The sequence below is a fragment of the Nicotiana tomentosiformis genome, chromosome 1 (assembly GCF_000390325.3).
Source record: "Nicotiana tomentosiformis chromosome 1, ASM39032v3, whole genome shotgun sequence".
In the NCBI taxonomy this organism is placed as follows: domain Eukaryota; kingdom Viridiplantae; phylum Streptophyta; class Magnoliopsida; order Solanales; family Solanaceae; genus Nicotiana; species Nicotiana tomentosiformis.
Genome location: NC_090812.1, coordinates 31,435,801 through 31,457,696, shown reverse-complemented (window position 1 = coordinate 31,457,696; position 21,896 = coordinate 31,435,801). Strand labels below are relative to the sequence as shown.

Genomic DNA, 21,896 nt, shown 5'->3' with positions numbered 1-21,896 from the left:
TTTCCTTTAATGAACATTGTGTTATTTACTAACAACAAATTATATTTTATGTTTGCACTTTTCATTTTTGTGAGTTTATATTTTTTTATACAATTATAGTTTATAATAAAATTAACTCAAAATTTTATATAAAAATAATATATACGAATTAATTTATAACAATTATACACCAAAAGTTAAGATGTAAAATTAATATTATAAAGATATTACATAAACAGTATAAGTAATTACAAATTTAAAATATATTAAATTAAAAATATTATATAATAAAAGATCATAATAAAATATTGATGAATAGTAATGTTGTTGAATAGTGTTACACCAAATTTGGTGTAACACTAATCACATAGCAAAATGATGTTGGGTTTGAGCGCCAAATCTTAAACCAAAATAGCATTTGGCGTAAAAATTGGTGCAAGGGTTGGAGATGATCTAAAAACACAAATATTCCGTTGTAGCACTGGCAATTCCCCATCATTAAGGAATCCGGGTTCGAACCGGAATTACTTTTTGATTGTATGGCTTTTTTCTTGTCATTTGTACAATTTATCGTTTTAATTTCCGTAAACTAACATGGGAAAATAGGTAATGGGCAGAAGAAAATGAGAAGTCAAAAATCCAGTTACAATATGTCAAAGATTAATTTGGTAAAAGCAATGTCATGGACATAAATATGTAGAATCGAAAGCCTCAAAACCAGGCAAACCACATGAAGCTATAGGTTCATTCAAAGGGCAAAATAAGAGCAAGAATAATAATCTTCTAGACTTTGGATAGTACATGTATACACAAAAAAAGTAATCTAATACTCAATCCGTTTCAAATTAGATGAGCTACTTTCCTTTTTAGTCTGTTCCAAAATATATGATACACTTTTAAATTTGAAAATAATTCAACTTTAAACTCTTCATTTTACCCATTTTACTCTTAATGAGAAACTTTTATAACCACACAAATGTCATGGCCCCACAAAACTTTTACCCCTTAAACTTTTAAGACCACAAGTTTTAAAAAATTTTATTTTTTTTCTTAAACTCCGTGCCGAGTCAAACTAACGCGTCCAAATTGAAACGGAAGGAGTATTGTACTAAAAGTGATCACTTTTAAAATCGACAAAGAATAATTTATCCACATAGGTACATATGAAGGATCGAAATAATTAAGTCTATCCCTGTGCTTAAGGGACTATATAGGTTTTTATTCTCATCGTAGCTTTTCCAGTTCTATTTAAGGAAGAGGTTAAATTAAAAACATGAGTAGTAGTTTCTTCGATTGTTGACCAAAAATAATACTCGCTCCATTTCAATTTATGTGAACTTGTTTGATTGAGCAAGGAATTTAAGAAAAAAATGAAGACTTTTGAAATTTGTGGTCCTAAACAAGTCAAAAAGAGAACCAGAATATTTGTGTGGTTATAAAAGCTTCTCATTAAGTGTACAATTGTAAGTTTAAGTTAACTTATTATCAAATTTAGGAAAAGGTCTTTTTTTTTTTAAATTAACCAAAAAGAAAATAGGTTCACCTAAACTGAAATAAATTGAGTATTTGTTCCCATCTTAAAGCCACGACAGTGCACGTGGAATTGTAAATTTGAGAACTTTTTTGTCTTCACGTGATTGACTTGTACCTTTCCTCTTTAGTTAGACTCAAAAATCAAACTTTGTAATAACCTGTAGGAATTTTATTTGAATAAAACAAAATGTTGATTTAAATTTTGAAATATGTTACTTGTAAATTCTCACTACCAAACAAGTATGTGCAAATAATAAAATTTAGTGTCTACAAATAATGAATTACTCCTCATATTTATGCCAAAAGGAGAGAGGAAACTTTTTGTTTACTTGTTATAAGCTATGTAATGACTAGACAAGTCAGAAAGTGGATTGAATAATTAGTTTTGGACAAATGTTAACCACTAGTGAAAAAGTGAAAAAGCTTTTCAATAGTAACATCTTTGGTTAACATTTAACAACACATAAAGAGTTTTCTTATAAAATCTTTTACATAATAGTCTACATAGATATGAAATATTTAACAATATTTTTCTGTTACTCAAATTTAATGATCACTTGACATGTTGTATATCTAGCCATAGCGTAAATATATATTCGTACTTCACTAATTGACTTCAAGCTAGTGAATTTACTATCAGTAGTATAAAGTTGTTTGCCAGTAATACTTGTCGGAGTTTTATTTCAAAATTAGGTTTGTATTTACCATAATTTACAAATTGGTTTAAAAACAAGAAACAGGGAATTGTGGTGGGAGCAGTTTAAATAAATAGAGGTAGATGCATGGGTCCTTTAGTGAAAATAAAAGCAATCTAAGAGGGAAATGATATTTGTTCAAAATAAGTAGAATGAATACAATGGGGGTTGAAATGGACCCATCATTAACCACCAACAAGCTTCATAAAGAAAACAAATAATGGAAAGACAAATCAAATCTTAAGATATATGATATACTTTTGCTGTATGTTTTTGAATAAAATCATTGAGTCTAAGGTCTGCATGTGAAGACTTTTCAACATAAAATCAAAAGAGAAGAGGCAAAGCCACAAAAACCCACTCACCATTTGGTGTATCTTTTTTAATTTAAAAAAAGCTTCTTTATATTGAAATGGCAATATCATGATTGAATAAGACCTACTCACACCTTATGTGGAAGATTTTATTTTAAGTTGGGAACATCTCTTAAGTACAATAATGTTACACTTTGATACCCTCCCCCACCAAAACTTAGTGAAAAGATTGGTAACTGTAGCAAGAAAAGCCAAAGGACAAATTTGTGCTGGAAAAAAAAAATCAAAAGAGTAAGGTACAGTTGTATCACTTCAACTTTGTTAAGTTTGCACTTTACTAATTTGATTATTTTTTTTAAAAAAAAAATCTTGAACGTGTAAAATATAGATTTTCTGAAGTGTTGACAATATTTTCTTAGAAAAATGAAAAACGGAAACTTTATTCTTTTTATACAACAACAATAAGATTTTCAGTATAATCCCACTAGTAGAGTCTGGAGGGTAGTGTTTACGTAAACCTTACTTTTATTTTGTGAAGGTTAATAGGTTATTTCCAATAGATTTTGGCTCAATAATAGCAAAAACATAGCAGAATAAAAAGAAAATAATAGCAAAGAAGACATGAAAAGAGAAGCAATAACAAGAAGACATGGATAGTAAAAACTTTATTCTCTTCTATTTTAAAGTAAACTGTGAGAATGGATTTGTGAACCCTGGAAACATGCAAACTCAATTTTGCTAGTCATTTTTCCATTTTCCATTCCCATATGTTTGGTCTGTTTAACATAAAACTCATTTCCTACAAGCTTTGCTATGAAAAGTTCAATAATGCGGCAAATACAATTGCACTTGCAATGCGTGATAGCAACTATGTTCAATAGAACTCATCCTTTTAACATCACTTCTTTCCCAAATAAGTTTTTTCTATTTTGATATTTTGCAAAGTTCTGCTCTTTAGATGCAAACTGGAAAATACACAAAATCGAGCTTCATGTCTATCTTGGATTTTATGGATATTGCAATTATGCCAAACTCATGTTGAGGACAATAGTCTCAGTCTTAGCCCATCTATTTCTTTAAGCCAAAAAAAACTAGAGGAAAATTCCAACTGAAAATTTCTGGGTTCTCGAATATGTAAAGGGGTTAGATAGTGGAGTTGTTGATAGAGCTACTAGGAAGCTTGACAATTAAGTGAATATGTAAATTACAATAATTCTTAGTTCAAAAAAGGCACTATACATGCGGAGACCACAAGGATCTATTGTACGCAACAGCCCTGATCACATGGTGGCAAGAAAAAAAATTAAAATTTAATACTCCCTCCGTTTCAATTTAGATGAGTTAGTTTGACTCGGACGAAATTTAAGAAAAAAAGAAGAAGACTTTTGAAACTTATGGTCTTAAAAGCCTAAAGGGTAAAAACTTTGTGGGGTCGTGATATTTGTGTGATTATAAAAGCTTCTCTTAAGGATAAAATGAAGATCTTAAAGTTGAGTTATTTTCAAATTTAGAAATGTGTCATTTATTTGAAACATATTAAAAAGTAAAGTATCTCCTCTAATAACAGGGAGTAATTATCTCAATAAAGAAAAAAATGAAATTAACAGAACCAATTTTATACAATTTAAAAGGGACGGAATCTTTTTTTTAATTATATTCCCTTAATTCCTTTTCGAGCCAGATAAGTTCAAAATTGCAAGTTTGCTACACTTTCTGCAAAGAATCTATTCAAATCTTCATCAAACCTTTCCCCTTCATTTGAGTCATTTCCTTATTCTTTATTCTCTCAACTTCAGCTTTCCAAGTACTCTCCATTTTTACGGCTTTTGCCCAAACAATAGCTGGAACTTGAAATCCTAAGCTTCAAAAAAGCTTTTAGCTATGAGTTCTTTACTTCCTTTTCCCTTTTACTATCACAAATTATAACAAAATCAAAGAACAGTCTGTATCAAACTGTACCTCCAATTATTGAAGACAAAGACAAATTCAAATCCAGATCTTGAAACATGACAAATCTAAAAACTCAAATCACGAAAAGTACCATACCTGTCCAAACAAACCTCACAAATTTCCAATAATCATCATTCAATATCAACAGCTAGAAGTTAACACCCTTTTGGGTGGGGGTGGGTTTGGGGGTAGAGGTGGTTGAATTTGCAAATAGAGACTACAGGCAGAAATTTGAAATAAAAGGCACATAAACTTGTAATACTAGCAGTATGTTTAATTGAATTATTGACAGACAAATTCAGTTACTATAAGTTGTATATAAAAACATCATCCAAAAAAAAATGAAAAATAAAACGTTTATGACAACAATCAATTCCCATCAACATCTTCTCTCCTCATTCGTATACCAAACAACCCCATCTCAAAAAAAAGAAAAAAGAAAAAGAAAAATTCAATTTACCATGAAAAATACAATATTTTTGGATTCTGTGGAAGAAGAAGAGAAATACAGAACTTAACTCCTGCAACGAGTGATAGCACTGCATCCACGAGAGTAAGGATTAGCCTGAGCACCAGGTTTGCAGTTGTAATACGAAGCTCCACGGCGAGAACAAGGTACACTGTTCTTCTGCAGTGCACCATAGCTGATGTACTTTTTGGTGGCTAAAATGCGCCTGTTTGACTCACTGTCCAGCTCAAACTCCTCTTCTTCAGCAATGCACTCTCCGATACTCCCTTTGCATCCCCCACCAGATCTCGCCGGCATCACCCAATCGTAGGCCCCACTATCTCCGGCCGCCGCCATTGAAATGAAAAAAGCTCCGATCAGAACACAAAGAATCAAACCTGAAGGAACTCCCATTTTTACCTTGTACTGAAAAAATGATGAGAAATTAAAACACCCTTTTGCTATTTCTGCCTGTTTATGCTTTGGACCGCTGGTTTTTGGTATCTTTTTACTATGTTTTCGCTGTTGAAACTTCCGCAAAACAAAATCTTGAACTAAGACAACAGCTAATGGGCAAGGACAGTTGTATTATAAGTAGAGGTGGCTTTCTATTTAGCCTTGATACTGGACTTTATTACCAAATTGCCCGGAAAGATTAGGAGAGTTTGATTTATTGGGTGTCCACTAACTTTTTATTTCAACGCGGAAAATTTAAAGGGAGATTTAATTTAATGTTTTAAAAGCCGGCATTGTACATACTGGACATAATTAAATGGTGAGGTAGCTATCAAATGTTAGAGAAAATTCCAATCACAGATTGAGTTTGACAATTGTCAATAAATTACTACTACAAGTTAGCATAAAATAGTTGAAACAATATGAGGTTTATCCTAAGGACCAAAAGGATTAGAATGCAATATGGTCTTTTGTTTATGTGCATACCACTCCTTAGTCTTAATAATGGTGTAATTTAATTTAATTTAGTTGTAGACGCTCAATGTGTAAACACTTATTTATTAGAATTTGCTAGTAATTCTGAAATTGTCTTAGTCAACCATTTCAAATCATGTTGAAAAATTTTAATGGAAGAATTTTTTTTTTTTTTTTCCTCTTCAAAAATTAGAAGAAGTTTTTTCTTATTATCTTGGATTATACATGATGGTGGAATGTTAGACCTGATAGAATAACATTAGAATAGGTTAAAAGACAATGTAAATAGTCAAACTTATTAGTATAAGTTTTTGAATATCATTTTAGATTAAAGTATAATTATTTAATCGATTTAAAGTTAGGAAAAATAACCATTTTCTTAAAAGCAAGGTATCTGATCATTCCTTAACTAGAACATAAAATTGATTGGAAGCAATAGAAGTTAACCGAAATAAATTTATCCCAAGGAAAAAGAAAGGAAAAGAATAGATTAAAGGGCAGTGTGAACTTTGATAAGGTTGGGTAGGGGCAAGAATCGTAATAAGTAGGAAATAGGATGTCCAAATTAGAGATAAAAGAGATATTTGGTTGACTGAGTTGTCCCGTTGGTCACGTAGTAGGAAGAAAAAAAGAATAGTGGGGGAGCTGTAGTATTTATTGGAGTATTAAAAATAGGATATAGAGAAAAGAAAAAGACGGCAGAGATAATTAGGGCTTTCGTCCGTCCAATAATCTTGTCAACCGAAACACGTTTTCACTCTACCTGCCTTTTTTCTGTCACCGTTACAGATTCGCCGTTATCAATAATTGTGTGCTCTGCTTTTCGTTAAATATTACTACTATAAACAATAGAGAAATAAAAGGGATGAAAGTAGTTACCCGTTCACTAATTTGGTTAACTACAACAACTACATATCCTTTCTAACGTGATTTTATTGTCCATGCTTGTTTAGATAAAGGTTCAAACGTATAGTATTTTCTTCTGAAAAAAATCATTCCTAAATTTGATTTTGTTCAAAATAAAACTTTGCTGCAACGCTACTTCGTTTTATAACATAAAATTGCATGGAGAAAATGTTAAAAGTTGCCTTACCTTTTCCCTCCGGTAAAATTTGGCAACAAAATACATTTGTTGTTATTCTTTCGTATCGTATTTATCCTTACCTTATAAAATGAAATTCTCGTTGATTATTATATAATTACCTATGTAAGATAACACGTAATACTCGTTATATAGTTTTAGAAATGAAAGTTTTAGACAAACAATTAAACAAATTATACTCAAGGAGATTAAATGAGGGTAAAAAACGGTTGAAAGCTTCGCCCAAGGAAAAAAAAATTAACGATGCATTAAAACTCCACCCAACCAAAATCAACTCTAAGGATGTAATTTTATTTTTAGGTACTTTTCTTTTTAACTATATGTCACATGCCGGACACGTGTCAAAATGCGTGTTACGCACAACCAATTTTAAGGTAGTCATAGTCATACATAGTGTTTAATAGGTTCATCTTTTAGTTGTAGTTTTAGTATGTATGGAGAAAATCTTACAAGTTAAAGGGGAAGTATATATCAAATCTGAAAAATACCATAACAACATTCATAACCGATAAGAGAGGAAAAACCAAAAATTAGTGTTAAATGTTTTAGACAAAAAGGAGGCAGAGGCTTTGGCACTGGCGCCAAGATAACAATTTTCAAATAAGGCAACGGTAAAGAAGTCTCAGTCTCGAAAAGACCACAAGAAAACTTTATTGAGTTAAACAAAAGAGCGTGTATTACGAAAAATGAAAATATTGAAAGGATTCGAGAAAATTAACGGCGTTAAATGGTAGAATGAGCTCGAACGTTATCTGAAGTATCCGTTCTGTAACCAAATACATATAATGGGTGTGGGGTCTCATTACAGATCACAGGATGGGTCGGTGTGTGCGCGTCCTAAACAAAGGCCAAAGCCAGCTGTATGTTCAATTAATTAATACTAAAAATTGCACCAACATAAGTATTTTAATCATAAAAGTAATTAACATCTGACTTTTATCAAAGGGAATACCCACCAGATTAAAAATAAACATAGAAATTTAATAAATCGTTTTGGTAACTTGATTCCTTCCTCCAACTTTGATAATGCTATGTTGGTTGAACTATTTTGTAGAACGAACTTAAAAAAAGAAAAGAAAATTGAATTGAGAACTTCTAACTAATAAAGGTTTAGACTTTAACGAATATATAGAACTTATTAGCTGTCTTCCAAAATAGGAGTTTTTCCTCATCCAATGAGTTATTAATATTGTATGTACTTCTACATTTCCAGTTTACCTCATTTCTAGATGCCTAGAGGATACCAAATTCCTTTTACCAAACCTATAAACACATTAAAATTAGAAGTTTATATAGACTAAGGTCTAAGAATGAATAGACCTTCGAGAAGTAATAATTTAATAAAGAGCTGAATGACATCCTGTCATGTAAGCATTGTTCTGGGATCATGCTAATTGCTACTGTTGAATTATATGACATAAAGTTTAGCTTAATTCATTGACAAACTAAACCATAGGTGGAACCACTCAACATACCACATTTTCAAGAAATATCTAAGACTCTTTTATCAACTGGAGCTATATAAGAGGAACCATTCTAAAACCTTCTCAGGAAAAAAACACAGGGGTTTAACCCAATCACAGAAAAATTTCTGTGGTATAACTGCAAACCCTCTCACTCAAGCATGCTCAATCGCATTGGCAATTTACTGCAACAGAAATGAAAAAGAAAAGGAAAACATCCGTCCATTTACAAATTTAAGAAACAAAACAATCTCTGAGATAGAAAAACAAGGTATCTATCACAAGGCTGGATATTGATGCTAGATATTTTTCTTACAGCATTAGCCGATGTAAATTCTGAGCTAGGTAGCATCCAATGTGGAACATAAACTCACCATTCAGTTTTGCCGAAAAAACAAAAGATACAAAAATGAGTGTCACATATTGCAACTTTCTTAGGAATAAAATGCACCTTTTAAGGTAATTAGCGCATACCATACTTCAATTTCTTTCATCAGCTGTTATGGGCAAAAGACAAACTACTGTTGCTTGCACCTCTATAGGACGTTCTCCATGCTGACCTTCTCTAACTCTGCTATGACACTCTTCTACAATTTTGTTGAATAAATATGTCACATACTAAAGAAAATGAAAGGCAATTTATGGCATCAACTAAGAAAAATGCCACCAAAGCCATTCATCTCACCTTTGGTGCTGATGACTAAAAGGACAACTGAAGAACATCATATGGACAGACCCAAAAAACTATCAGCATCTCCAGAAAAAGAAAAGTAACAGGCAAATTCGAATCATTTGTTGAAACATGCTGAACTAATAGTACATATCTTTTGCGCTTCTCCCCTTCTTTATTCTCATAACCATCACCATCTTCTTCAATATCTTCAAATTCATCCCCTGCAAGAGCCTCACCATAAACCATGACACAACACGGGGGATGATTTTGGCCACAATTGTTGAGTTGCAAAATTGGAGGGCCAAATGGAAATATCAAATTCACTCCAATCCAACTCTACTTCCTAACGATGGCACCATATAACTCATCGAACACGTAGAAGTTGTTAACCAGTTTGAATGACATGTGGACTGAAACGGAAATCGAAAGCTAATAAGAAACCAGCAATTTCTCCAACGCCGTCATCTTCTCCCATTAGATTCCGGAGATCTTCAGCCTGTCAAGACATATTTGACACTAATGAAATCAGGTCAAGAACATTCTGCATCACAGAGTAAATGAACAAAATCAAACTTGTTGAACCTACAACATTTTTCATCGTTGTCATCCTCATCTTCGGCTACTTGTGGTGGATTAAAGATCAGTCCTGATTATGGGTTTATCACTTTTTGACCCACTTGGCTTCCTTTTTAGGATCTCGTGTCAAGCCTTTACGTGAATGCCATTCAAATGGCGGTCCTACAAGATTCCCACATCCAATGAACAAACATGAATCACATGATGATATAAATTAAAACATTGAGAAGTTAAAACCTACCCTATGGCCTTCTTCAATATATACTCATCATCATCATCAATCATGTGATAGGTTTTAGTCAAGACAGAATTCTCGAGAAAAGGTTTTGTATCAAGAGGATGTGAAGCATAAAACCCTTTCGATCATCAATACTGCACCACTTGATAACTTGAGGCAATTCAAAGCTTCTTGGTCACACTGTAAGATCTAAAGCAGAGTCATTTGGACTCAGTTAAATGATTGGTACTTTGAACCACAAAATATTTACATGAATTGTTATTTACCTCTGCTAATATCTCATTATTCTTTATTGCAGTCAGCCAGAAGTTGAGAACAACTTTCTCTACACCAAATTTTCGCACTAATAACAAATCAAAGCCTATCAATCAATCTGCACGGGTGACAAGAAAATATCCAATAAATAAATTTAATCATTTTCAGTCTTTCTATTCCCACCTGGTTGTTCATGGGAGCTTCATTAAGACCCTACACTTCGACAACTCAATTTACTATTTCATATCTGTGCAACACATCCATAAAATCATAAACATGGAAGGACAGCCAAACCGTATATCTTCTTTCTTTTTGGAAGGAAAAGAGCTAGTTTCAACTCCAACAAGCAGACATGGAGCAAACAACTAAAAAATTATTCTTCTCACCTCTGTATTCAGTGGTTCATACAGCTTCTGGTATTTAGCTTCAATGTGCAGCCTTCTCGAGAAACTTTGCTTCAAGCTCATCATGTTGGCTCTATATTCAGAAAAACAATGTCAAGTTTTTTTCTTCCTTTTACAAGAGCAAATGGAATTTACACAAGCATATTGATATGCCAGCTAAAGTAAAAGGTTAATGCAAATAGTTGACCTGATTAGTTTGGTCCTTTGGGATTGAGGCATAATTGTTGTCATTGTTAGCACTATTTTTTTTTTTTTTTGATAACCGTAGTGTCCGGGCCAGCTTGCGCGCACCTCGACTAATTCCACGGGATACCTGCCACCTCCCACCAGCAACAGGTACCAGGTAACTCTATCCACCAAGGCTTGGATAGATGGGAAGAAATCACCTAGTATTTGTCTCCGCTGGGATTTGAACTTGAGACCTTATGGTTCTCACCCACTTCATTGACCACTAGGCCACACCCTTGGGTGCCATTGTTAGCACTATTTTGGCAAAGCACATATACCAAATTACACCCTTAGTCCCCAATTAACCGTCATATTTTCTACTGTAGGTTGCCACAAATTTGTGTGGAAAATGAAAAAGAAAATTCAACACTGATAAATATCTTTTGTAATTTTTATCAAATTTGAAAGAATTCTACTTACCATCTACATGATTTAGGACTGATGGTATACTCGTATAGTTTGTAAATTATTGGTCTAAAAATAAATCATTGTAATTTGATTGCATTAGCGGAAAAGCTTAAATCTAATGAATGTAAAAACAATTTGACTTCCTATACAATTGAATAGAAGAAAATGAGTTGGAAAACGCTCACACACACGCGAGCGCTGGGGAAAGAAAAACTTACAAAATTCTTGAAAAGCATATACAGTTGTCCTGATTTCTCATTTTTGTTTCTCCAGGTATTTTGCTTTGTCTCTTCCCATCAGCTCGCTTCTCTCATCCACATTAACCTTATGTTTCAACTCAAGAGAGAGAAACCAAAAAATAAAGATATTCTATCCTTCAGAAACATCTTGATTTTCAAGGGATCAACTCTGCTTTGTCTTGTGCCATCTGCTTAACCACCATTCTGTGTCATTGTTTTCTCCTGATTTCGAAAAGGCAGGACTGATATAACAAAGGGTGGTTTCTTTTGGAGTGAAACCTTTATCTTTCATCTCTTCAAGTAATTTCCTTACCTCACCCCGGCATGACAGTTTTAATGACCTTTCAAGCTCCACACTCTTTGATAGCTTGCACCATCCAACTATTAGTATGTCATATGTTGAAGAATTTGGTATAACCCCTCTGACTTGCATCTCATGCATTAGTTCCTGAGCCTGTCTCATCTTTCCCACCTTTGCAAAGTCAAAGATGAGTACATTAAAGGTACTAGTGCGAGGAACAAAACCTTTTGTAATCATCTCACAATAAAGTTTGATGGATTCCTTTTTATTTCCAATTTTCCCATGGCCAGAGACCAAAATATCATATGTATTAGCATTAGGGACAAAGCCCCTCCCCTTCATTTCATTCAGCAATTCAGTTGCTTCCTTCATCTGTCCAACAGCTGACAGAGATGCTAATATAATGTTGTATGTAGCAACATTAGGAGGAACTCCTTTAGCCAGCATCTCGGAATATGTTGCAAAAACTTTTTGAAATTGGTAACTTTTGCAATATCCACGTATGAAGGCATTATAAGTGGTAGTGTCAGCTGAAAATCCTTTTTCTCTCATGCTTTCTAGTACTGACATTGCCTTTCTGGTCATCCCTAGCCTGCATAAAACAGCAATAAGAGTGTTATGAATTGTCTGATCAGCCTTAAGTCCCATGCTGACAAGTCTCTCATGCATTCTCAGGATTATATCCGCCTTTCTATGGCCTGAAGCAGCATCAAGAATAATTTTGTGAATAGCTGGTGAAGGTTGAAAACCAATTGTCACCATTTCACTCAATAAATCCACTGCTTTTTCAATATCACCTACTTCACAAAGTCCTTTCACCAATGTATTACAAGTGATTGAATTAGGCATTATTCCGCAACTCTTCATTTCACTCCAAAGTTTGACAGCACTTTCCAGCTTCCCCTCTTTGCAGTAAGCATTAATCATAGAATTGAAAGTCTGAATATCTGGAATTAGACCAAATTTCGTAATTTCATCATAAACAGACTGTACCTCATACTGGCCAATTCCCAATAATCCATTAAGCAGTACATTGCATGCAATTGTATCAAAGGATATTTTTTTCTCTTTCATCTCTTGGACCAATTGAAGAGCAGCTGACTCCTTCCCTCTTTTAAAGAGTCCATCCATCAAGGATGTGTAGTTAACATGATCAGGTGACAAACCTTTAGATACCATATCCATAAAAAATTTCTCTGCTTCATCCATTTTACTCTGCTTTTTCAAATTATTCACAAATGTATCTAACAAGAATTCATTTTCCTCAACACCATTTGACTGCATTTCTTCATACAGGGTAAGAGCCATATCATGTTTACCAGCCTTAAAGCAGCCATCAATCAGGGTATTATATGCACAAACATTAGGGGTAACATTCATGCTTATCATTTTCCTCATCATTTTCACGGCTGCATCAATCATTCCACTTTTGGCATAGCCATTAATTACAGAAGAAAATGTGACAATGTTTGGTAAAACAGATTTCTGTTCCATTTGTTGCAGCAAAAGCTCTACACTATTTAAGTCACCAGATTTGCAGTGCCCATCAATCAATGCAGTATAGGTGATATGATTTGGAGCTATGTTAAACTTCACGAGTGTCTGAAACATGTCCTTTGCCTCCCTGGCCTTGCCAAGTTTAAAAAGCCCATCGATCAAAGAGGTAAACAAGACAACATCGAAAGACATTCCTCTAATCACTATTTGACTTTGAAAGTTAGCAGCAACTTTGTCAGCCCTATTTTTGTACATGCGATCAATAAAAATAGAGTATGTCACGTGATTAGGATCCACACCCACTATTCTCATCTCACCAAGAAGTAACTTGGCCTCGTGGAACCGCCCACATTTACAAAGGCCATATATAAGGGAATTATAAGTAACAATGTCCGGGAAGAAGCCACGCCTTGTCATTTCTTCATATGTAGCAAATGCTTTCTCAAATTGAAACCACCTAACATATTTACTAATCAGTGTGGTATATGTAATAGCATTTGGTTCTAAACCCAAGTCTCCAACTACCAGGCCCTTATTTTCATCATCATACTCATGTTTTTCTTCATGATCAACATAACTAACAACTTTACTTCCACGCGTGTCCAAGAGCTCATCCATCATACATTTTGCCGTTGCATCAAAATCTCCCATTGTGCCGAAACCATCAATCAGAGTATTATATGTCACAATATCCAGTGATAAACCTTCTTTTTTCATCCTCTTCATCACCTCAAAACCACCACTCATCTCAACAGCCTTACAATATCCATGAATCAGAGTATTAAAACCGACAACATCTTTACAGACACCCCTATTTTTATCACTCAACATTTCCATCACTAATTCAGCATTATGCAAAAGACCCTTATCACAAAACCCCTTAATTAATACATTACAAGTGATAGTGTCAAAGAAAATACCTTTCTTTACCATATCAGACACCAATCCAAAGCCCATTTCCACAAAACCAAGTCTGCAGAACCCCCATATCAAAGTGTTATAAGTAACGGTGTCACTTTCGTTCTCTCTGATTAATTTAAGGGCTTTTTCAAGTTTTCCAATTTTGCAAAGCGAATGTATGACTATATTGCGAGTGACTACATTGGGAGCCACTCCACAGGAGATCATATCAGAATAAAGGACCATCACCTGATCAACCAGACCGGCAGAATTGAAATGGTGCAAGAGACTGTTCCAATGAGGAAGGTCAGGGACAAGATTGTAATTTCTCATTGAAGAGAAAGCTTCCGTGGCTCTTGAAAGGCGGTGGCAGCGGAGGAAGAGATGGACAAGTGTGCAGAAAAACGAGGTGTAGAGGCTTTTCTTTCGATCAGTTAGGAATGGTGTAGGGTTGGGCGTTGCCGATGAAGAGAATGGGAGGTATATTCTGAGCTGTAATGAGATAGCAATGGAGAGCAAAGGGCGGTTTTTCGTCCTGTATATCAAGTGTTTGACGAAATGCCGCTGTGAGTTCATTGTCTCGCAATTGTCACCATTCCCTCTCCGTATATGTGGAGGTGTTTCTCTTTTCGGCGCTTTCTCCGTTGTCGTACTAAGGAGCTCTATTTTGACATAGAGTTTACCAAATTCTTTTGGTTCTCAGTATGTCCGCTAATTCAGATTTGCGAAAATCTCTCGTTAGGAAGGAATATTTATCACTCTAACTTAACATGAGGTGATTGATATCTTTGACTAGATTAATATAACTTCGAACTTGTTGATATATTGTTCATCTCAATTCTCAAAGTTTAATAATGTAATAATTTTCTAAGAAAACAATTTAAGTTCAAACTCAAATTTAGTTTGAAATTCAGTTCACATAATTCAATTTGAATTTGATGCATTAAATTTTATACTCAATTAGATCTACTGGAATCTAAGGGAATTACAAATTTATCACAAAGCTAACTAACTGTATTGGACTTTATTACTCCTAAAATACAATCCAAGTTGATTGAAAGCTAATTATAATTTATAGGTTAGAGGTACTCTATTGGTGATTTTGAATATTCGGATTTGTCAGTACTACTGAAAGCTAATTTTAATTTAATGATATTAATTTTTGGTGGGCTTAATCTTTTTATCTATTTACTTTTTTACCAAAAAATATTATAAATAAATAGTCAAGTTAAATTAGTAAGTCATCACAACTTTGGAGCCAGAATAAGGTTAGAAGCTAGACAATCAAACTATTAAAGTGCACATAAACTTGGAGTTAATTTCTTATTGGTAACTCAAATTGAGGAAATTACTTAGTAAAGCCGCATATGTTTTTATATATCACAAATAAAATCATCTAACTAGTGCATGTCTCTCAGCAAATAAAATAAGTCGAAAGATTAACTTTCAGGCACCATATATTACTGAGTTTGCCATTTTATTTAATTGTAAATACTTAATACGGAATAGCTCTAAAAATGCCACTAAACTCCCGGAAATTGTCTATCTATGTCATCCGTTAAAAAGTTAGTTCATTCATGCCACTAAATTATACTTTTGGCTTATTCATGCCACTCAACTAAAAAAATAATTTATCTATGTCATCCGTTTAAAAGTTGGTTCACTCACGCCACTAAGTTATACTTTTGGCTCATTCATATCATTCAACTAACAGAAATAGCCTATCTATGCCATCTGTTTAAAGGTTAGTCCATTCATGCCACTGACATTATACTTTTGGCCTATTTATGCAGTGTCTACTAACAGTTCCATTTTATGGTTTTTCTGTAATAAAATTTAATTTTCGACCCTGGCTTTGGCATGTGTCTTTATATTACTAGTTCTTCTTTACTTGACCCTACATTTCTTTTAACCCTGATTATGTATAATTAATCATGCTCAACCCGATAAAATCCAACTAGTCGTGATGACACATAACCCAACCCGCTAGGTAAGCCAATTAACAACTATCCAATTTAATGAGATTTTTTTAAAGACAGATAAATGATAAAATAACTTAACCTTAATACATTTCCCACAGAGATTTTTAAGTCTTTAAAATACATTTCCCACGAAGATTTAATAAGTTATTTTATCATTTATTTTAAAGACTTAAAAATCTCCGTGGGAAATGTATTAAGGTTTAGTTATTTTATCATTTATATGTCTTTAAAAAAATCTCATTAAATTGGATTGTTGTTAATTGGCTTACCTAGCGGGTTGAGTTATATGTCATCACGACTAATTGGATTTTATCGGGTTGAGCATGGTTAATTATACATAATCAGGGTTAAAAGAAATATAGGGTCAAGTAAAGAAAAACCAGTAATATAAAGATACGTGGCAAAGTCGGGGTCGAAAAATTAATTCTTATTACGGAAAAATCATAAAATGGAACTATTAGTAGACACTGCATAAATAAGCCAAAAGTATAACATCAGTGACATGAATAGACCAACCTTTAAACGGATGGCATAGATAGGCCATTTCTGTTAGTTGAGTGGCATGAATGAGCCAAAAATATAACTTAGTGGCATGGATGAACCAACTTTTTAATGGATGGCATAGATTGACCTCTTTTGGAAGTTGAGTGACAGTTTTAGACCTTTTCCGTACTTAATATAGCTGCCATTGGACCAAGTCCCATTTTTTCTGGATGACAAAAGATGAATTGTAGGAATGCATTCTTGAGCAAGCTGAATTCCTGAACAAGTTAATGATCAGCAGATATTAGTTTCAATTCGACCTTTAGGCTTGGTATGACAACGGAGTTAGTTTTTAGGACAAAGGTCCAAATATGTTCTTGTATTATATGAAATTGAATACATTTGTCCTTCTTAGCTCAAATATGTCCTTATCGTCACATAGTTGGTCCATATATGCTCTTAGAGTTACACAGTTGGCCCATATATGCCCTTTTCGAAACGGAATTCACCCAAACTAATTAGCTCTTTCGTTAATTGTATTAAAGTGTATTAAAAACATTATTTCCTTTTTATTAGTACTTTTTTTTCTTTACTCTTTTCTTTCTTCTTTTTTCTTTTCTTCTCTTTTTTTTTTTCCTTTTTCTTTCTCCCTTATCCGTTTCCTCCATTACTGATGTTTTCTCCATTTTCGTCACCAATTTTACTTGAAAAAACTCATGAATTCCAATTACTAAGAAAAGTCTCCCATAAGGTAATCAAGTTCCAATTTCACTGACCCTCTAAATAAACGAAATTAAATTGTTCCAAAAATTATGGTTTAAACTTTAAAATAATAAAAATATCTCAACCTTTAACAATACTAAAAAGACCAAAATATTTAAATTGTTTTCAGAAAGATAATTTAATGATTAAAAGCCTAGAGTTCAAGTTGTAGTGTTATAAATTTGAGTTGTTAGTCTTTTTTCAGCTGGACATTTTCTATTTTTTTTTATTAACTATGTAAATTAGGGGTGTACATGGAACGAGTTGGTTCGGTTTTTATCAAAACCAAACCAAACCAATTATATTGGCTTGGATTGTTTGGTTTTGTTGGATTTTTCGGGTTTTTTGTTACATAAATATTATTTCAATCTTACTTTGTTAAATTTTTTAGAACTAAATATATGTTCAGTAAAAATTAAAAAATTGACAAACATATGATCTATAAAAATATTCTTATGGGAGAATTTTCTTAGTAATTGAAATTCATGAGTTTTATCAAGCGAAATTGGTGACGAAAATGGAGAAGACATCAGTAATGGAGGAAATCAGATAAGGGAAAAAGAAAAGGGAAAAAAGAGAAGAAAAGAAAAAAGAAGAAAGAAAAGAGAAAGGTAAAGAAAAAAAAGTACTAATAAAAAGGAAGTAGTGTTTGTAATACACTTTAATACAATTAACGAAAGAGTTAATTAGTTTGAGTAGATTCCGTTTCGAAAAGGGCATATATGAGCCAACTGTGTAACTCTAAGGGCATATATGGACCAACTATGTGACAGTAAGGGCATATTTGAGCTAAAGTATTAACGAATGGCAAATGTACTCAATTTCGTATAGTACAAGGGTATATTTGAACCTTTTCCGTAGTTTTTATTATATACTGATGTTAAAATCCATTTCTTTACCCTAGGGTGGTAAATGGGCGGGGCGGGGCAGATATGGGTGGGTCGAAAAACGGGTAATGCAGAAACGGATAAATTATTCGACCGACCTATTTAATACGGGTTAACCGATGGATAATATATATGGATATCCATATTATCCATGACTTGATTGATTACTTTTGGGAGAATTCTTTAGTCTCCCAAACTTGAGTAACCCACAATTTGATGTTTTACAAATGTAAAGTTAAAGTCGTTAGTCATTCATTGGTTATCCATTTTCTATGGTTCTATCCATATTTGACCTGCTTTTAAAAAGTTTATTATCAAACTTATTTTTTAATGAATAATATGGGTGAATAACTATTTTCTTTTAACCATCTTGTCACCACTACTTGACACCAATGTAACGTGTTTTGACTGCTGGAATCCAACTTTATATTCGGACAGTAAGAAAATCTGACATGAACTCTTTTTTTGCTGTTATTTTAGATATTACAAATAGCAAATGCATGTAAATTAATTTTCCTGAATGTAGCCACTGCCGCCGTTACTGTAGTTTTAACAAATTTCTAGCAATGTTGCCATTAGCACCATGAGGAAAGAATCCACCACGAATATGCTCATTCCCAGTATTATAAACAATCCTAAGAATCTCCGCCGGACTCCTCCACTGAGACAGCGAATCGCAATCGGCTGATAATATGTTAGTTCTTGTCCGATTTTCTGCACCAAGTTGCCATGGCACAAACAAGCCTTCATCTTTAGTTTCACACATTGCTAATCTGTTTCTTAAATTAGAGATGTGGATTGTGAACTCAGCCACAGTGTGTTTGTATGGGTATACTACTTTCCCAGCTCTCTCGTAAAGATACATTCTGATAATTGCATCTTGCCCTGATTCAACCCCTAGTAGTCCTGCCAAAAGCTGCATTCATAATAACACAATTTAAAATATGGCCTTTCAAAATCTTTAGCCTTAATTATATATAGTATAGGACTTACCCTTTTTGTTTCATAGCCTTTGATATGGGAATTTGTACCAACATAGCCAACCAATGCAGCATATGGAAGTGCATAGCAAGACAACATGAAATTGAGACTATCCCTATAAGGATCAAATGGGGGTTCCAGTTTGTAACCAAATGCTTCATCAAATAGCTTAGCAAAGTGTTTAGCACTTAGATCCATCAATGGTCTTGGAAAACCGGGACCTACTTTCGATTTAAGTGCCCTACAAAACCGCCCAAACGAAAAAGAAAGAAGAAAAGGAATTATTGCATCTCAAAATCTTAAATTTGGTCTTACATTAGTTTCGATATTTTTTGGAATATGAACAAAGAAGAGAAGATAGGCTCATAACATTCATAAAAAAAGATATGAGAATTTACCTAGTAATTAAGTAATTGAGCGTGAGAGTCAAATGAATCGAAAGATTCATGTTTGGTTCGTGAAGGGATTATGCAATTTTGGAAAGGAATGGAAAAATAATCTACTTTCATTAAGTGATTTATTAGATAATCGAAAAGAGAGGATCTTGAATACTATTTGAAATTTAGAAGACATCGAAAAAACGGAAGACTAAGAAGATTTTGTCTCGCCCACGCCCAAGAAAGAAAAGATCAGATCAACAACGACTTTAGAGTAGAGGGTTGAAAAAAGGTTTGGAACCCTGTAGAGAATGAAGAGGGGCCAAGGATCTTCCTCTCAATAGTACGAGGCTCCCCCTGAATAAATAAGTCCCCGTTAGCCTGGGCGAAGATGGGGATAAAGAGTAAGGATTGAAGCCCCCTTAGCTCTGTCAGGCACTCGACAGGCACCAACTTTTTTTTTTATCCCTGAGTAATATTTCCTTTCACTAAGGAATGGGTGGATGCTTTAAATAGGCGGATGTGGTATCTTTACACAAATAACCGGTCATATTTATTGTTTACTTTTTTTAGTCATGTACATAGATTATACATTGATTGTACATAATTATACACATACATAATACATATATTATACATATATTATACCTCCACCGACTATTTTTAGTTTAACCGATTGGGTGGGCGGCTATTTGGGTTAATTACTCAATCTTATAAAAGAAGGAGAAAATGAGTCTATGGGAGAGTTTAACTTATAAACATTGATAGTATAAAGAAGTTAATTTTATACTATCCCTCTATTTACTATTATTTGTCTACTATATTAAAAATATATTTTCACTTTTAATTGTCAATTTTAACAAATCAAGAGAAGACTATATATTTTTTTTTTTTCTGTTTTACCCTTATTATTAATTACTCATTTCATAAATCATTTCCCAAAACTTCTCAAAATACTATTATTATTATGGGTACTATGGTAAAATATGCACTTCATCTATTATTTCTTAAGGGGCATGCAAAGTTCATTTTGGACAAATAAAAGTGAACGAAGAGAGTAATATATTGTAGCAGGTAATCTGCCTAATTTTTTAAATTACTAACAATTTCTTTTTATGAACTGTTATCGTAATTATCTTTTAAGTGATCTAATAATGATGAATTTTTTTTTACATTGTCGATGTTTATAAGTTAAACTCGGGAAAGAATGAACCTGAGGTGGCCAACTTCTTGCATGGCAAACTCAGTGATGATGTTCTTAGCAAAAGGATCAAGATTTGCTTTGCGTACACCAATGGGGGGAGGCCCTCCCATGACAAGTTCTGGTGCAACTACATCAAGACCATAACCATGTGTAGCCCACAAGTAATATTCTGCTTCTAAGAACTCTAAATTCTCTGAAAATTGCATTAAATCAATGTCTTCTCTGAAAACTGGGATTGCATACTTTGAAATCCCTGTTGGACAAAGAAGATTATGAGGAAGGGAGATGCAAATCAGCTGTTTGCTTGACATCAGAATTATGACTATAAGAAAATAGGAAGCTGATGTTGATAATATAGCCATTTTTAAAACTTTTTTTGGTTAAGTTGTAAGGAAGATTAAGAGAGGAGTTCATAGGGATATATTTATACCCAATTTTACCCCGTGTAATTTGAATTTCTATCATGATTCATGAACACCTAATTAATGGCTACCAGAACTAATGTAATCTTTGTATGCCTTAGCTAGACACTACCTTCCTCCAACCTATAATCATAAATTGAAAATATACCAAAATATACACAAAGAGAGAAAGAAAACTGAGAGAAATTATGCTTGGAAATTTTAAAAACCAAGCACCGGAAGCATGGAGTTGCAAGAAGGGTTGGAACCAAAAATAAAATCAGAGAAGATTGTTTTGATATAATGAGGTAATGTCATGACCTTGATGTTAATTAATTCATTCTCACGAACGATTATGTATTGATTCACAACATTGATCTGTAACATAATTATTGAATATATATTTTTATGAAATATCGACTGGGGAACAATTTGAGCCCAAACCCATTTAACTGTCCAATCCACCCAAGATTGGCCGATCATTGACAGGCCCATTTGTTGAACTCAACCTATTTTGACTCAGCTAAATAGTGCGGGCTAGTAAGTTTTCGGACTGGTAATTGAAAAATAGCCAGCGTTTGCAAAGTCATTGAAAAATATCCACTATTTTGCAGCAACACGGAAAATTCCGGCATAATATACTGGAGATATTGGTGCACCTGTGTATGAATTTTTAGCATATTATG

At 33.4% G+C, this 21,896-nt stretch overlaps 3 protein-coding genes across 18 annotated transcripts; all 3 read right to left on the bottom strand.

The window, feature by feature from the left end:
• Nucleotides 1–4,724: 4,724 nt before the first annotated feature.
• On the bottom strand, nt 4,725–5,495 carry LOC104119320 (rapid alkalinization factor). The gene has a single exon (XM_009630795.4). It carries the CDS (start codon nt 5,331–5,333, stop codon nt 4,986–4,988), a length of 348 nt encoding a protein of 115 aa, XP_009629090.1. The 5' UTR covers nt 5,334–5,495; the 3' UTR covers nt 4,725–4,985.
• A 3,317-nt stretch (nt 5,496–8,812) lies between these two features.
• On the bottom strand, nt 8,813–14,919 carry LOC104119318 (pentatricopeptide repeat-containing protein At5g14770, mitochondrial). Of its 16 annotated transcripts, none has more exons than XM_070180399.1 (6): nt 11,415–14,919; nt 10,168–10,633; nt 9,905–10,090; nt 9,674–9,825; nt 9,100–9,583; nt 8,813–9,001 (listed from the first exon to the last, which is right to left on the bottom strand). In XM_070180399.1, exon 1 carries the CDS (start codon nt 14,707–14,709, stop codon nt 11,599–11,601), a length of 3,111 nt encoding a protein of 1,036 aa, XP_070036500.1. In that variant the 5' UTR covers nt 14,710–14,919; the 3' UTR covers nt 8,813–9,001; nt 9,100–9,583; nt 9,674–9,825; nt 9,905–10,090; nt 10,168–10,633; nt 11,415–11,598. The 16 variants fall into 16 exon arrangements, 15 of the variants coding, with proteins under 15 accessions (XP_070036500.1, XP_033508193.1, XP_033508190.1 ...); XM_033652302.2 differs by having other exon boundaries at nt 8,813–9,583; nt 10,168–10,244; nt 10,340–10,633; XM_033652299.2 differs by having other exon boundaries at nt 8,813–9,583; nt 10,168–10,403; nt 10,543–10,633.
• A 3,751-nt stretch (nt 14,920–18,670) lies between these two features.
• On the bottom strand, nt 18,671–21,218 carry LOC104119317 (ferritin-like catalase Nec2). Its single transcript, XM_009630785.4, has 3 exons — nt 20,819–21,218; nt 19,241–19,469; nt 18,671–19,163 (listed from the first exon to the last, which is right to left on the bottom strand). The coding sequence occupies exons 1-3, from the start codon at nt 21,169–21,171 to the stop codon at nt 18,786–18,788; spliced, it is 960 nt and encodes a 319-aa protein (XP_009629080.1). The 5' UTR covers nt 21,172–21,218; the 3' UTR covers nt 18,671–18,785.
• Between the last annotated feature and the right edge of the window lie 678 nt (nt 21,219–21,896).